The following is an 18,004-nucleotide window of genomic DNA, read 5'->3' on the forward strand; positions in this document are numbered from 1 at the left end:
AGGCTTGGTCGTTTAGACCACAGCACCATCCCTAGGAATTTCATAGACCACTATAGGAAGGATACCGTATTTGTGCCTAACTCTCAGGCAAGGGCTTTATTACTGCTGCTTTTGAACTAGCATGTGGGGCTGCCTCTGAATACAGTTCAGAAACTTCAGCTGCTGCAGAATTCCACAACCAGGTTGCTCACCAGGGCAAGGCAGTCTGAGCATATTACACCAATCCTGACCCAACTATACTGGCTGCCAAGCAGTTTCCAGGCCCAATTCAAAAATAGCAAGTAAAATAAATCATGCTTAAGAATAACAAGGACACCACGCTAAAAATCAACTAACTTCAGCAAACCTGACAAGTTCTCCTACAATCAAGTGGTATATAGAAGTTGTTGAATAACTCTGTAAAAATAAATAGAAGCCATTGGACCTCCCCTAAAAGAATCGGGGTGCAGATATGCTTCATATATCAACACTGATACATGCTCAGCTGTTGAGCAGAATCCATGTGTTAGATGAAGAAGTTTCCCCTCCCCTGCTCTTAACTGAGGATGCAAGAGGCTGAACTTAGGTCTTCCTACATACAGTTCATATATTCTGTCATTGTACTATATGACTCTTTTAACTGAAGAGTATTTTAACCAAGGCAAACTTTTGCTCTGCCACTGTGGCACAGTCTCTCTCTGAGTCTGATACAAGCTGTAGTATGGCTGGCTTTCCACTGTTTATATGGGAATTCCTCTTGGCAGTGGGGAGACCTACCTGGCTTTTCCCCAGAATAATTTCCCCGGTTATAGTGCAGACTGCTCATTAGAGGGCATAGACTTCTCTTGTGCAAAAGTGCCCTGATTTGGAATTAGGCTGAGCCCTGTGCACACAATTTTAGATCTAAGAGTGACAATGAATGCTGCAAGTCTCTTTCTTGTCACACTAGACTGGTGGGAGCATCTGGGGCAGACTCAGCCTAAGGCTGAATGCTACATATCTGTTCTTAATGCTTTACTTGCCCTGGGCAGTACACCTGCCTGGTGCAACATGTCAGAGCTTATTTTATGCAAGCAGTAAAGAAGCCCTTGCCTGAGCATTAGGCACAGATAGTCTACCTTAGGTCATCTTTATCCTTGCAGAGTAGAAAGAAAGGGCATCACTTTTTTCCAAGGCCTCATCTGCACTATACATTTAAAGCACTATAGTTCCACTTCAGCCATTTGTTGTTGTTTAGTTGTTTAGTCGTGTCCGACTCTTCGTGACCCCATGGACCAGAGCACGCCAGGCACTCCTGTCTTCCACTGCCTCCCACAGTTTGGTCAAATTCATGCTGGTAGCTTCAAGAACACTATTCAACTATCTCATCCTCTGTCGTCCCCTTCTCCTTGTGCCCTCCATCTTACCCAACATCAGGGTCTTTTCCAGGGAGTCTTCTCTTCTCATGAGGTGGCCAAAGTATTGGAGCCTCAGCTTCACAATCTGTCCTTCCAGTGAGCACTCAGGGCTGATTTCCTTCAGAATGGAGAGGTTTGATCTTCTTGCAGTCCATGGGACTCTCAAGAGTCTCCTCCAGCACCATAATTCAAAAGCATCAATTCTTCGGCGATCAGCCTTCTTTATGGTCCAGCTCTCACTTCCATACATCACTACTGGGAAAACCATAGCTTTAACTATACCGACCTTTGTCAGCAAGGAGATGTCCCTACTTTTTAAGATACTGTCTAGGTTTGTCATTGCTTTTCTCCCAAGAAGCAGGTGTCTTTAGCTATAGCTTCACCTAAATCATTCTGGGAACTGTAGTTTGTTTTGGGTACTAAGCTTGGTTATGAAACCCCCATTCCCCTCACTGAGCCACAATTCCCAGAGTAGTTAGCAGTCAATTACTCCTCCCCAGGAATTCTGAAAACTGTATCTGTGAGGGGAACAGCCCCCCCCCAAAGGTTACATAAATAGTTGTGCTCTTTTCTGCATTGTTTTTGACATTTTCATTCTATTGCAATGCATTGAAATTGATTGTGTAGTTCACTAGTTAATTAATTATGTTGGCTTCAGCCATAACAAATAATGAGACAAGCAAAGTAGGTTTTAGCAGAAGCCAAACTGCAGCAGGACAGAAACAGGGCAGATTGCACCTGCTTACCAGGCCCATGCAGAGCTTGTGAAATTCATTCTGTTAGTTTGGGCCCAGTTCTCCAATCTGCCAAGGTCACATTGAATCCCAATTCTGTCTTCGGCAGCATTAGTTTCCTTTCCCAGTGGATTATCTAATTCCCAAGGGCTTCCCCTCGCCCCCAACCCAGTAACATGCATAAAATTATTACTTTCCCTCCGTGTTCTGTTCGGTTAGTTTGCTTCCCTTGTCAGTCACAAGAGTATCGTACTGCATAAGATTCGTACTGAAATGTTATCTGGGAGGTTGTGTATTTGAGCTGGACATGAACATAGAATTAACTTCAGAGATGAATTAATTTCTGCAAAAAAAATCTTGGCAAGCCATGATTTTGCCCCCAGCGGATGCTATTCAAATGTACAAGATCTGCTGTCAAGATGGATGCCAGCCTCCTGAATAACTAGTAGGAGAAGCCTTCTGCTGATTAATGGGGAGACAGTGCCAGAGTTTTTGGTTAGAGGAAGGAAGTTGGCATTTCTTTGTAAAGATGGAAGGAAATGAAACATTTTCTTCAGCTCACCCACCCACCCCATGCTGCTGCTGATCCTCATAATTTAGCAATCCTTCATTTTCAATGCTTGCCGTGAGGCCCAGCTCAATTTTCAACAGCAAAATGACAATCTATTTTTATTTATTCTATTTAACCAGATTTATATATCACTTAATAAAAATAAATCTCAAAGTGCTTTGCATAAAATAATATAAAATATTCATAAGAAAATACCAATAAAATCAAGAGACATTAAAAAGAAGTAGACATAGTAAAGTTATCAAAATATAGAAACTATCAACAGTTTTTTTAAAAAAACAACAACAGCAAATATCCATAATAAATCTACTCACAGTACCTACAGATATCAATTATTCATTACAGCTTGCGTTGCCAGTTGTTATCACAATAAGCAGAGTACTGGAAATTAAGTTTTACCTCTCCCTCAGAAAGAAATTAACTGTTTTGCCAAGGGTTCAAAGTTGTGCTAATTAGTGTGTATTTTGCCACACACTGAAAATACATGAGCCCAAGGACTGCAATTTGACTCAGCTGAACTCAGTGGGAGCCTTACGGCCTGATGCATAATGTGCAAATTATTCCATATTTCTCCTTCCTACAAAAAACTGCAGATTCCATTTTGTATTATGGATTACTTATGGGTGAGCTCCCCTTTGCTTACACAACAAGTACAGGAGTTCCCCTACTTATGCAGGGGTTATGTTATCAGGCTTCACATCTATACATGAAATCATGTAAAGTGTGGAGGGCGCTCTTGACAGAGGCTAGGAAGTGCCTTTTTCTCTGTGAATCCTGTCCGTTCCAGTCCCTTTCCCCAAGCAGCAAGACACCTTGCGCATGCACACACACCGTGCCTGCCTCCGGTGACTGGAAAGTTGAGCTTGGGGGTGGTCATTGGGTCAGTGGCTGGGTAGCTCCCAGCGCCCAGTGCTGCTGCAGGACTTCTCAGTGCCCTCCCTGTTAGTTTTGGAAGTTGCTTGAGATGGTTTATTTTTATCTAGTTTCTCCCCCACCCACCAGAAATAATGCTGCTGCCTGTTTGTGGGGAGGCTGATGGCAACCGGAGGGTAGAAGGAATTGACAGGTAAGTGGGTGGAAGAATGGAGCAACACCCCCCATGCAATGTTTCTGCTGGCCAGGAAGAAGAAACCCATGGAGGGTGATTGAATGGGGGTGGTGAGACACTTGGAGCAGCTGTACAAGCTGTTTTCCCCTGCTCTCCAGCTCTCTCCAGCTCTTTTGTGCCATTTTGGTGCCATTTCTTGGTTCAAATCATTTATTTATTTCACAGTGATCTGGAGATTTTTTCGCAGGGAAAACTTGAATCCATTACAGTGGTACCCCGGGTTACAGACGCTTCAGGTTACATACGCTTCAGGTTACAGACTCCGCTAACCCGAAATAGTACCTTGGGTTAAGAACTTTGCTTCAGGATGAGAACAGAAATTGTGTGGCGGCAATGCAGTGGCGGCAGCAGGAGGCTCCATTAGCTAAAGTGGTACTTCAGGTTAAGAACAGTTTCAGGTTAAGAACAGATCACCAGAATGAATTAAGTTCTTAAACCAAGGTACCACTGTATAATATTTCTTACCACCGCTTCAGCAGAAACACCTATGGAGAGTTACCACAACAGAATATGCACAATTTTAACCAATAAAACCATTGGGTGGGTTCATCTAATGAGCCCAATTGATGGAAACCTTGTGAAAGGGTTTCCACTTGTGTAATGAAGCTTTCTCACACCCCCAGTCCTCTCCTGCACATCCCCCAATGCTCCCAAAATTGGCTGGGGGGAGGGTGTTGGTAGAACCCCCAGAACATGATGAAAGGGGATGAGAGATGGGATTGTTCTGCCTGACAAGCTGCAATACATGCTCAGATGGAATGTCTGTCATAGTGCAATTCTACCCATTACAATTATTACAGAGCAAGTCGTGGAACGCAGCACTGTAAATTCAGCAAGATGTGGGTTCTTACAAAACAAAATACCTTAACTGTCATAGGGCAGGGGAATGAGGTGCATCTATATGGCAAAAGGTGGATGCAGCTCTAGGAATAATTACTAGCCATGGTGTTTTGACTTAGGGTCCAACAACACCTTAAGTTCCACAGGTCCCCCCCCACACACACCTTTGTTTGAAGGACACCATAAGCATGCCCATTACCCCCCAGAGACAGCACGTTGCAGAAGATCAATAACAGCAGCTAAATTGCCTTTTAGGGAATCTGATCCACCATTACCAATCAGCACAAAGATAAAGCCCCCTCATAAGCTGTTAGGACGAAACAGCTAACCTTTGTGTGCTATTTCCAACCTTGAAAATAGTCTCTGAATTCATTCAGCCATGGGTTACTTATTTCACGTATCTGTTTGGTTCAGTGACCACTTGCTCCCTGAAAGTGTTTTATGCCGTTCATGAAAGCAATGTTTAAAATGCCTAAAGAGATCAGTGTGAATTCCAGCAGGCCATGTATAGCAAAGCGGTTTTCAGAGTCCCAAGCCTACAAATGTTATGTACTCAACAGAACCATGCAACTCCTTCCTTGCCTAATATTTATATCTATTTTTCTGGCTCAATCATATCACTACCGGGCCAACTGAGAAAGCTTGACATTTTTTGGCAAACATCCACCACTAACTCATTTCCAGAGCCAGAAAATGCATTTGGGTCTCCTGATAGCTGTCTTTGGATTTTGCTGCCAGATAAACTCTGCTGTACAGTTTCCCCCAAGAAAATAGCTGAAAGCAAAACAAAAATGATGCTAAGTTTAAGAGACTATAGAAGGGTGGGATTCATCTTGTGTGTGTGTTTCCCCTTCTAAGTGAGATATCATGATCCATATTTCACTATACTCTATGTATTGTCTCCATACTAAGGAAGGGAAGAAATCAGGCATTTCCAGTCAAGCACTACTGAAATAATATTTATCTATTTATAAAACTATCCGTACATTACCCAGAGTATAAAGGTAAAGAGACCCCTGACCATTAGGTCCAGTTGTGGCCGACTCTGGGGTTGCACTTTACTGGCCAAGGGAGCCAGCGCACAGCTTCCAGGTCATGTAGCCAGCATGACTAAGCCACTTCTAGCGAACCAGAGCAGCGCACGGAAATGCTGTTTACCTTCCCGCCGGAGCGGTACCTATTTATCTACTTGCACTTGCTTTCGAACTGCTAGGTTGGCAGGAGCAGGGACCGTGCAATGGGAGCTCACCCCATCACGGGGATTCGAACCGCTGACCTTTTGATCGGCAAGCCCTAGGCTCTGTGGTTTAACCCACAGCGGCACCCGCGTTCCCAACACCCAGAGTATAAAACACAGCAAATACAAAACAGTTATTAAAATGGCTGGGCACTGGGGGAAAAATTAAATAATAATAAAAAAATTAAGCAGCTCCATATGAGCTGTTGGCATAATGAAGCATTTCACCTAAAGGTGAAAAGGAAGGGTATCTGCCCAATCTCTGTTCCACAGGTTGTGTCTAGCAGCAGCCCTGCGGATGATGTGGTATCAGCCTGGGACATAAGGGTTCAGGTGGGATTCCGAGTTGTTCAAGGAGGCCATTTGGTGATTTTTTTTTGGGGGGGGGAGGGAAGTAAAATGGAAATGGTAGCAGTGGATTAACAATCTTAAAATGAACACACACATCCTCTTTAATATTTGCCATGTTCTGCCTGGCAAAAGGCAGGTCTCTTTGCCTCTGCATGTTTTTTTTGCATTTGGGAAATAGGTCTACAATTCTTTTAATAGTCCCAGCATTACTGCAATTGCTCTGAGCACACCTGAGGGGGTGGAGGTTGTCACCTGCTATTCATCTGAATTGCAGATAGAGAAATAATATTTCCACATCATTTTATAGTGATACCTAATGCATTTCCTCCTTTGGGTCCTCATGAGCACCACGAGTAGTCGCTTGTTTAATGATGGGGCTTCTGTGTAGCCTGCTTTTAATTGGCTTCTCTAGATTGCTTGTGGGGAATGATTTTTTTTTAAGAACTAGGGGGAAAACAATATAATAACTTTTAGTTTATCAAAGCCTCGCCACATATTTTAACCGTACGGACTTTTAGTTGCCCCTGTCAATAGGTGCAGAAAAATAGGACCACTTTATTCTATGAAGTTATGCAGAGAATTACAGAAACTGCTGTTGTGCATTCCTGCTAAATAATAGATGTTTCTTAAGGGAGCAGACAAATACCAGTTTAGGAGTTTCCCCCCTACTTCTTTTTAAAAAATAAAAACAGAAAACCTTTGAGGTTTTTTGCTCTGCCAGCAGAGTAGCAATAAGACATTCATAGGCCAAGCTTGAAGTGGACACAAAAGGATTCCTTCCAAAATTAAATGCCTGTGTCATTTTGGCAAATCAATGTTGAAGTTAACCATTTGGAATAAAATAAGGAGTGTTAAAGGGATGTGGGTGGCACTGTGGGTTAAACCACTGAGCCTAGTACTTGCCGATCAGAAGGTCAGTGGTTTGAATCCCCGTGACAAGGGGAGCTCCCATTGCATGGTCCCAGCTCCTGCCCACCTAGCAGTTCAAAAGCACATCAAAGTGCATGTCAAAGTACAAGTAGATAAATAGGCACCACTCTGGCGGGAAGGTAAATGGCGTTTCCCTGCACTGCTCTGGTTGAGCGCCGCAACCCCAGAGTCAGTCACGACTGGAACTAATGGTCAGGGATCCCTTTACCTTTACCTTTAAGGAGTGTTAAAAGGGTATAATTAATAAGGCCTCTCCTGAGTCTGGGGGGAATTTACAACCCCTGAAAGCTGTTTTGGGCTTACCCAGGATCCTAACCGTGCTCTCAGGTTTCAAATATGTTTTGAACAATGCTGTTCAGGATTTCAGACAGGGGACAGCCCTGCCCAGAGCCGTCAGTAATCTAACATGGGATCTTCTGCCTGCTAAGCGGTTGTTCTTCCCTTCCCCTCGTGCTACTGTATTAAAGTGTGGACCTCCATTTTGTCAAATTCTCTCACCTCACTGTACCCAGGCCTGACGGTTGCACCGAAAAGAAAACACAGCAATCACACTACCCTGTGATACTACCTCATATCTAAGTTTGGAGAGGTAAAAGGAGAGACCTGAGGAAGAACACTCATTTGTTCAGCAACAGCAATTTGTGGCCAGTTACTGATAGGGAGAAATGCCTACACCCTTCCTTAGGGCAGTCCTCTGTTCGAAAGTGTTCCCAAGTCTGAGGTTTAAAACTCTTAAGGGTTCATTCACACAGGCATATATATACACGGCAGGTTCTGGAGCTACTTCATGTGCGAGTTCAGTCTCTTAATGGAGCTACTTTTCTTCAGAATGGAGCATACTAGGATTCGAGACTTTCTAGTGTAGGTCAGGACCTCGATATCAGAATGAGGGATAACGGCTCCTTCTGCCCATTGCAGAACAACAGCTCATTATGTTCTTTAGGATGGATGTCAATGGTCCTTGTGTCTTCTGCTGTCCTTTCACAATAGCACCCTACTGTTTGACCATGTTGCAGATTGCCTCTTCTCCAAGAGTTCCTGCAAAAGGAAAAAGCTGTACAAAAATTACAGGGGAGGGTGGGAAACACCATGCAAACTTACCACCTACAGCAAACCTCACCCCTTTATCAACCCACCGACTCCTAGACTTTGTGAAACCTTACATGCTAATCCAAAGTGGGGAACCTTTATAGCTCCCACCCTGTGGTCCAGCTTCAACTGATGGGCACAGCAACTCACAAATCAATTGCAAAAAAAAGTATATTAGTCAAAACTACATACAAAAATGCATTTATTAGGAGAAATTTGCCCCCCAAATGCTGATGAATTTTCCTGAGGATTTTTTTTAAAAGAAGAATTATAAATTGTTCTGGAAAATTAGAGAATGGAATATAAGATAGAGGGGGGGCATAAGAAACTCTGAGAGCCAAAATTGACAGATTTGTCCAGGTACTTCTATCTCCTAAGCTCCTTCATTTTATACTAGATTGAAGGATTCCCCCCTATTTTCACCCTACTCCTCATCCAAACTTTAAATAATAAGTCAGGCCTTGAGCTCAGGCTTTCAGTCTAAAAGGTACAGCACAAAGGGGAAAAGGATTAGGAGAGAGGAGTGTGGAAAGAAAACTCTTGCTGCCCATTGTTGCTCCCACTGTAGGTGGGACACAGAGCAGGGTCTCTGCATCAGATCTTAGGAAGCAGCCAAGTTGATATGGGAGTTGGCAGTGCTGGTCCTAAGCCATTCAGGGCTTTAAAACCATTCACCAGTATCTTGAATTGTGCCCTAGATTGAACTCTCTGCGTGGCCAGAGCCAATTTTAAGTCACATAAATTAGTCCTTAGTATCTATGCTGAAGCAAATTAGGATTTGAGAATTGTGCTACGATCCATCCCACAGCTTTTGAAAATTCTCAACAGAGATAGCACCATATATGATTAGGTAGCAATGACAGCTCTTCCTTCTTCCTCTAATAGCATTCAGAGGTCCTGAGTGTGTTAGCAAAAGAAATTGATTATTAGGTTCCTGCCATCAACTTTCTGCTCCTCAGCTATTCCAAAAGTAATTTAATTGTTTCAGTGGGCTGGATGTTTCCTAGGGGCCCACTGTCACTTTTGAGTTTGGAATGAGGTGCCTTGCACCAATTCCATTCTTACAAATGGAATTTCCCATTTTGCTCTAATAAAATTGTACGTGTAAGCAACATAAGTCTTAGGAGATCCACTCATGATTATTCTGCCTGGGTAAACAGAAATTTTCATCCGAATGTATCCTGCTTGTATGTAGGGAAGTAGATAACTGAAAATCTGCTCTGAAAGTCTGATATGAATACTGGAATGTTATTTTATTAGAAGTGGATTGGGGAAGGTAGAACTTCTATAGGTCTGCACCTTAGCTTGGTGAGGTGATTATAATTCCAAGGGTCTAGATCTGCTACTTGAATTTTCTGGGTTCAGGCAGGGGCTTTGGGCAGAGATTGCACAGAATGCTTATCACTGGCATCTCCACGTAGGACTGGCAATGCACCCTCTTTGAAACCCTGTAAAGCCAGGGGTTGATCTCTTACCTGTTTTTGGAAGCAGGTATCTATGCTAGCCAAATACTTTCCCTTTAACTTAGAGAAAAGGCAAGCAAGAGGAGGCATGGTAGACATTTATGGAATTATACATGGCATGGAGAAAGTGGGAAGTTTTTCTCCCTCTCTCATAACACTAGAACTCATGAACATCCACTGAAGTTGAATGTTGGAAGATTTATGTCAGATAAAAGAAAGTATTTCTCCATGCAGCAGATAGTTAAACTATGGAACTAGTTTCCCCAGGAGGCAGTGATGGCCAACAACTTGGATGGCTTTAAAAGAAGATTAGACAAATACCTAAAGGAGAGGGCTATCAATGGCTACTTGCCATGATGGCTATATGCTCTGCTTCCACAGTTGGAGGCAGCAATGGTTCCAAATAGCTGTGCTGGAAACCATAGAAGGGGAGAGGGCTCCTGCAGTCATATGAGAGCCAGCATGGTGTAGTGGTTAAGAGGGTAGTCTTGTAATCTGGTGAACCAGGTTCGTGTCTCCGCTCCTCCACATGCAGCTGCTGGGTGACCTTGGGCCAGTCACACTTCTCTGAAGTCTCTCAGCCCCACTCACCTCACAGAGTGTTTGTTGTGGGGGAGGAAGGGAAGGAGAATTTTAGCCACTTTGAGACTCCTTAGAGTAGTGATAAAGCAGGATATCAAATCCAAACTCTTCTTCTCTTCTTCATATTCTGCTTCCTGGTTTCCCACAGGCATCTGGTTGGCCACTATGAGAACACAATGCTGCACTAGATGGACCATTGGCCTGATCCAGCAGGCTATTTTTATGTTCCCATTTCATCCCTTCAGGCTGATTGGCTCCTAGGGAGACAGAGAGCAAGGAAGTGGGGAGACCAGAAAAAATGGGGGAAGGGAAGGAGTTTTGAGAAGGGGTTATAATAGTAATAATAATACACCCATCTGGCCGGGTTCCCCCAGCTACTCTGGGCAACTTACTATGTGAAAACATAGTAAAACATTAAAAACTTCCTGATACAGGGCTGCCTTCAAGTGTCTTCTGAAAGTTATGTAGTCCTTTATCTTCTTGACATCTGAAGGGAGGGTGTTCCACAGGGAGGGTGCCACTACTGAGAAGGCCCTCTGCCTGGCTCCCTGTAACTTTGCTTCTCACAGTGAGGGAACCAGCAGAAGAACCTCAGAGGAGGACCTCAGTGTCCGGGCTGAGCAATGGGAGTGGAGACACTCCTTCAGATATACTGGGCCAAGGCCATTTAGAAATGATGGAAGCAGATGGAAGGAGATAGTAAGGGAAGAGGAGAACTTGGGCTATACAAAATAAAAAATGCTTTATATGGGGAAATTGCTTGGGGGGGGCAGTATATGCCATTCTAAACTCTACAGAGGGTGGTGAATACAGCACATGATATGGGCTGTCCCTTGAGCCCGCTAGATGACATCACAAGGGATCGTTGCCTTAGAAGATCAAGAAAAAGTCTCAGGGGTGACTCACACCCCGGCCATCACCTCTTTAATCTTCTACCCTCAGGCAGGAGATATAGAAGTATAATCAGCAATACCAACAGGCTAAAAAATAGCTTCTATCTATGGGCTGTTGAACGGAAAATAACATAGTAAAATTGACTTGTGAGGTGGTGTGTTGTTTAATAAGAGATTGAGTGTTGGGGGGGAGGGAGGCTCATTTAATTTCATTGTACACAGGTTGCACAATGACAATAAAGGAGTTGTTGTTGTTATACAGAAATACAATTGGGGGGAAATTGCACTAAACTGCTGGCAAATTTTCATGAGGATTTTTTTTAAAGCAAATTGTTGCACAAATGTGAAGAACTGAATTTAAGATTTTAAAAAATAGAAACCTGAAGAAGTTAAATTAACAGATTTGTCCAATCTTAGCTACCCACATGGGCTTATTTAGGGGGAAGGGCCATAGCTCAGTGGTTGGGCATCTACTTCCCATGCCAAAGGTTTCAGCTTCCATTGCCAGCATCTCTAGGCAGGGTTAGGAGAAGCCCCTATCTGAAATCCTGGGGAGCACCTGCCAGGCAGTGTCAGAAATACTAAGCTGGGTGAACCAATGGTCTGACTCAGCATGAGGCAGATTTCTATGTCCCTATATTCCTGCTGCAGTCTGACACTACCAAAATAATAAATATAATAAATGTTTGTTGCACCAAGACTACAAAAATGCAGCCATTTGTGACAGCTGTTTTCCTTATTCTGCCATTTGTCTGAAGTTTTCTTCATCCCTCTTTTGTCTCATTTTTCTCTTCTAGCCTTAGTCACTAAGAGGCCTCCTCAGCCTATGTACCCTATGGAGAACCAGACGAGCATGATAGATGTCCAGCTGGGTAAGTTGCATTTTTGGGGGGATAACAGTCTGGAGAAAATGAATAAAGCCAGAAAAGTTTATTGCCGACGTTACTACATGCAAGTCAATTTGCAGTGCTCTCATTTATAAGGGTGGAATTTATTGCCACAACAGCTGCAGAAAATGGGTTTGTGTAGTGTCAAGGAACTCTGCTAACTGGCTATTTAAGAAAACGGGCCTGTGGGTCCTTGGAGAAGATGATGGATGGTGTCACAGGTGTCTGAAATGGCACATGCAACAGCCTGTTCTTACTGTGCATGGAGCAAACATGCTTGTAAAATGATGTATTCTTAACAGTACTCAGGGTAGGGGCATGATAGACAATTATTCAGTTATGGAAAAAGTGGAGAGAGAGAAAGATGGGTTTTCCTTTCTCTCCCATATCACTAGTAAGTAAGTCATCTAATGAAAATATTTTGCAGGAGAACCAGGACAGACAAAAGAATGGGCTTCTTCATACAATGCACAGTGGAGTTAATGACAGGAGAAGGGAACTTTTCCCAACCCAACATTCCACAGGTCACATACTGGGGTTGGGTGAAACCAGGGGCCAAAGTTGGTGGGTAACAAGGCAAAAGTGGGCAGCCCGTGAGGATGTGAAGCAGCCCCAGGGAGCAATGTAGCCCAGGAGGAGGCTGAACCCCCTAGTGCTCTGTTGCATAAAACTCCCTCAGAATGACACAACCAATCAGGGCACACCCTACCTCAGCTAACATCATGTCACTCTGTTAGGTTGCTAAGCAACACCTCCGCCTGTCTTCCTCTTGGTAGGCTTCAACACTAACAGAAGTAACTCTTGAGTTAGGAACAGAATGATCCCTGCTGCTGTACTTGGAACAAGGAACATACAAACTAAATGGAATCTAAGCAGGCTCTTCAGTAAGTCTAACTAGTTATCTGACCTAATTGCAGTCTCTAGACTTCAGATAATACCTAAAGTTGGCTTTGTTCTTACTAAGAAGCATTTTCTTCCATTCCTTTATATGATGACAAAGATCAAAACAATCCTGTCAAACTGAGACAGAAACTGAAAGCTGGAGTTGCTTTTCACATATTTTCTCTCCCCAGCTCCCATTTTACGGTGCTCGAAATTTAGAATAAGATTTCAAGAGAGCTACAAAATGAAGAAGATTCTCCAAATCATATTAATTTCCGTTTGCCATGCTAAGGCAGACAATAAGTTAATCCCAAGAGGACAGCCAATCTCACATTCATAAGTTCTGTCTCACAGTTATTTTAGAAAGATCACATAGTCCTTTGGCAATAGACACATTACTGCAAACTCATTTTGCCTTAGTAAGACAGGAAAGAGTATTAACAGATGTGTGGTTGTCAGGGTGCTCCATCCTACAGGATCTCAGTGGGTGTAACAATATGAAAAGTATTACTAGGCAGACTTGGTCACAACAGGTGGCAATTGTGGGCAGTTGTTGGGGCCAGTTGAGGCAGATTTATTAGAGTAAATGGGGCATTGCCCACCAATTTCAGTCTGCTTTCCACCTGTACTTATAATCAGTCCAGAGAGTGGCACTGGCTGTCAACTAACTCTTCAAGAATTCAGCAGGGAGGATGATGGAGACAAACTCGAATTAGCTCTGCCTGTCATTGGCTCTGGCTCCACTTACCACTGGACTCCTTTGTATGCCCAATCAGTCTCAAAGGACAAAATCTACCACTGGTTGGGGACCCAGCAAAGATGCACTCTTCCATTGACTCCCGAGACAGACGGATGCCAACCAACCAGCCTTGGCGACACTCTGTATACAAGCTAAACTCCCCTTTCCATTTCTCCTGTGCTTGAGCTAACCTAAGACAATGAGTGGTTTTATACCATCAGGCCATTGGTCCATATAACTCAGTGCTGACCACAATGACTGCCCAGCAGCTCACCTGGGTTTCAGACAGAGATGTCTCCCAGCCCTTCCTGGGGAAGCTGGGGATTGAACCTGGAATCTTCCATGTGAAAAGCTGATGCTCTGCCACTGGAACAGCTTTTCTGTTCCTGGTGGCTTCTGCCCAACCATTTCACCTGTTCTTCTGCTTTGCATTCACTACATTTGTGGGTTTTTGTTTTTGTTTAGTCTTGTCCATGATTTTATTGCCACTGCCATCACTATGGATGATAAATTTGATTGATTAAAAGTGCATTCCTCTATGTACCATTTGAACTTATTTTACTTTGTAAAGCATCTTAGTCTTATCTGAAGTAAACATCCTTCTCTTCTGCATTTGTTAACACTTTCACATTCTTAGGATTGAGGTTTTTAAAAATTCAGCCTTTGTTTCATTGACCAGCATTTGGTCTGACATACTGAGCAATTCCCAGAATTTTTTTCACCCATTTGTTCCATTTATTAATGACTTCCTGCAAAACATATCAGAAAACTTAATGCTAAAAATGTAAACTAATTTTAAAAAATAAAAGAATTTCCAATATACGAACAATTCTGCAAACTTCCCCAAGCTATTTTCCTATAGATAAAATATTTAGATAGTCCATTATTTGTTTGGAAAGTTCCTTAAAGTGTGCTTAAATCAAAGCATCAGCCTTGATTGATTTGCTCAAAGCTTTCAGTCCTAAAGATCTGATTCCATTATGGACATGGCTGGGTTCTCCAACACTTTGATAAGGAGGTGAAATATTTCCTTTGGAGCCTAGTTGGAGCCAGGGAAAATTCATTGCTGAGTGTAGCAGCATTGGGATCAATCCTGCTCTTACCAATTCATTAGTATTTGTTCCCACTAAAAATGTAAAAACAGCTCTGTTGGCTTAGATAAAAGTTAACCCAGAAGGAGGGTATCTTAAACTCCCCAGTATCTATTGTCACACTTCAAAGAGGGCTATGGGGTTTGCTAACAATTAAATATATTCAGTGCTTTTTTTCTTTAAAAAAAATATTTAGGGGTACTCTCATTTTCCTCCTCATATTGAAATATGGCCCCTCAATGAGGCCAAACTTAGATTCACAAAATGTTTAGAGGTATGCATACACCTGCGCACACCCCCCCAGAAAAAAGCACTGAATATATTTATACCAGTAACACTCAGGAGCACTTATAGACTGTTCACAGAAAACTGTGACTTCACCGCTACCTTCTTTCAGGGTAATGAGCTGTAGTACAAGTTCTCTATTCTAAGAGAACTTGCATGTGTAGTGGTTAGAACAGCCTTTCTCAACCTTGGGTCCCCAATATCCCTAGCCAGCAGGACCAGTGGTCAGGGATCATGGGAGCTGTAGTCCAACAACATCTGGGAACCCAAGGTTGAGAAAAGCTGGGTTAGAGTGTTGGACTATAGGGAAATGAGGGTTCAAATCCTCACTCAGCCATTAATATGACTTTGGGCCAGTCACTGCCCTTGAGTCTAACCTACCTCATATGGTTGTTGTGAGGATAATATGGAGAAAGGGAGAACCATGTATGTCACTTTAATCAAATGGGTAATGATGATGATTATTGATGCTGGTGGTGACAGGTGGTTCTCCTCTGACTGGGGCACAGCCCCAGAGAATGATTCCAGTGGCGTAGCGTGGGGGTGCAGGGGGGGCCGGCCGCACCGGGTACAACATCGGGGGGGGCCGCTCGCACTCGCAGCTCTCTGCCCCTACTAAAATCCACGGGTTAGGGGGCACAAATTACTTGCCTTGCCCCGGATGCTGACAACCCACGCTACGCCACTGAATGATTCCTCAAGGTCCCTACCCCTTGTATTTCTCCAGAATATCCACCTATTGCTTCTCCCTCAACTGTTCCAGATTCATGTAGCCATGCTTCCCAGGTCAGGACATCTGACATTCATTGACTGAGTTTCCCCAGAAAGAAGGGCACCTTCTTCTGCCAGGGGAAAAACCTGGAACAAGCTCCCTTCCTGGCAAACAAGGGAGCTCTGCAGATGTGAGAGGGGGAAATTGCTTCAGTTTGCATTTCAATGTGAACATACCTGTCTTCACACCTCCCAAAATAGTACATGAACTGATACACAAGCATCCTTCAAAACTGCAGTGAAAGTCTCCAATCAGAAAATGTGCATGTAGTGCATATATTGAGGGGAAGTCTGCATGAAAATCCACATAATACTGCATGACGTTAAAGGTAAAGGTAAAGGTACCCCTGCCCGTACGGGCCAGTCTTGACAGACTCTGGGGTTGTGCGCCCATCTCACTCAAGAGGCCAGGGGCCAGCGCTGTCCGGAGACACTTCCGGGTCACGTGGCCAGCGTGACATCGCTGCTCTGGCGAGCCAGAGCCGCACACGGAAACGCTGTTTACCTTCCCGCTGGTAAGCGGTCCCTATTTATCTACTTGCACCCGGAGGTGCTTTCGAACTGCTAGGTTGGCAGGCGCTGGGACCGAGCAGCGGGAGCGCACCCCGCCGCAGGGATTCGAACCGCCGACCTTTCGATCGGCAAGCCCTAGGCGCTGAGGCTTTAACCCACAGCGCCACCTGCAGGTTCCACTGCATGACCTTAGGAGACCCTGATTACAAAAATGTGTATATCGATGAGACAAAACTTCAAAATCCAAAAGCAAGCAGCAGGCCGGGGGGAGGGGGAGGGCAGCTGCATGCGCTTGTCTCAGGCCTTGGAGGACCAGGGGCCCCCATTAGGGACTGCCTGCTTTTTCTGTTTGTGTTTATAACTTTATTATAGCAAGACTCCCACCCTGGGCCTCAAACAAGCTCTGCATGGGCCTGGCAAGCCCCCATTGTGGCAGTTGAGCTTTGCTGGGTCATCAGACTAAAGGCCCTTCTAATCCCACACCCAATCCAGGGTATATTGCTACTGAGAAATGCTTGTCTTTCCCCCACATAACTTTGAAGTAGTACCTGGAATGTGGTTACCGGTATATCAGTATCACTGCCCCTATTGTATAGAACCAGTGGTGTCAATGGGCCTCAAACATGTATCCTCACAAACGTGAGAAACATGTATCCTTTCTGCCTGAAGTCATTTAAAGGTTAGCACACACAGGTCCCTGGGAAGCTCCCAGAAAACTGGCAGACTTAACTTGATTATGGGGGCAGAGGGGAGAGAAGTCTATTGGTGGAAAAGTTTTCCCATTGCCAACGCAATAGGTTTTCTGTTTTACATTAATGAATGCACTTGAAGATTTGCAATTCAACCTGTTTTCAGAAAACAACAAATAGAAAATGATATCGGCTGAAATGTTTTTCTTGCTCATGGCTAGGCTTTGAGAACTTGCCAACGTTCATTTTTATGAGGTGTTATTTGAGGCATTGCTGCGGGTGGGGTGGAGGTTTGCATATAGGTGCTAGAGGGAGGAACAGAAATTAAAACTGGGTTAAGTTTGCATCCCATTCTCAACCTTATTAGAAAAAAAAGAAAACAAAAGATCCAACTTTTGAAATGGATTCACACTGTGACTTTTATGGTCTTTTTGCTGGGCTTGTCATGAGAATGAGTTATTAGAATGTGAATGGCTCATATACTCTGTAAATTACAGGATAGTAACATTCTGCTGTGCTATTTTGACCTTTTCAACATTCTGCAATTTGCTAGGCTGTGCCATTCAGCATTTTCCCTTGTTTACAGCTTTGCTAAATGGACGAGAAGTGGCAGAACAGGCAGCCAATCAAAATATACAGTATTGGTAAAGGTCAAGATCGTGCATCATGCTACTTTCCCCACAGTTGGCTATCAAAGATTAGGGCATCTAGATTAGCTTAATGGGCTTCTTTTTATGAGAGTGGAAGGGAGGGGGGAAATGGGATTTCCTAATTGGTTTCAATAGGGCAACAATAGAGCATTAATAATGAGAAAGTGTTAATTAAATTCCCCTAGAGTATAACAATATGGTGCTGGGTTCCTTAGGCAGAAAAGTCACACGGTTGGGTGCTGCCAGCAGGTGATCTAACTTGGGTAACTTGGTCATCTTTGCAACCCTGTCAGTTTTACCATACAGCAAGGGCATCAATGCGC

At 43.7% G+C, this 18,004-nt stretch overlaps 1 protein-coding gene across 5 annotated transcripts in view; it reads left to right on the forward strand.

Annotated features, from left to right (window-relative positions):
• IL1RAPL2 (interleukin 1 receptor accessory protein like 2) overlaps positions 1-18,004 on the forward strand; it is a 495,328-nt gene that overhangs the window by 360,729 nt on the left and 116,595 nt on the right. For all 5 annotated transcript variants that reach the window (XM_079962769.1, XM_079962770.1, XM_079962768.1 and 2 more), the window contains one exon: positions 11,972-12,046. In XM_079962769.1, coding sequence (XP_079818895.1) covers positions 11,972-12,046 — 75 coding nt within the window. The remainder of the gene's footprint in view (positions 1-11,971; positions 12,047-18,004) is intronic.

The sequence above is a fragment of the Podarcis cretensis genome, assembly GCF_951804945.1.
Source record: "Podarcis cretensis genome assembly, chromosome: Z".
Lineage (NCBI taxonomy): Eukaryota > Metazoa > Chordata > Lepidosauria > Squamata > Lacertidae > Podarcis > Podarcis cretensis.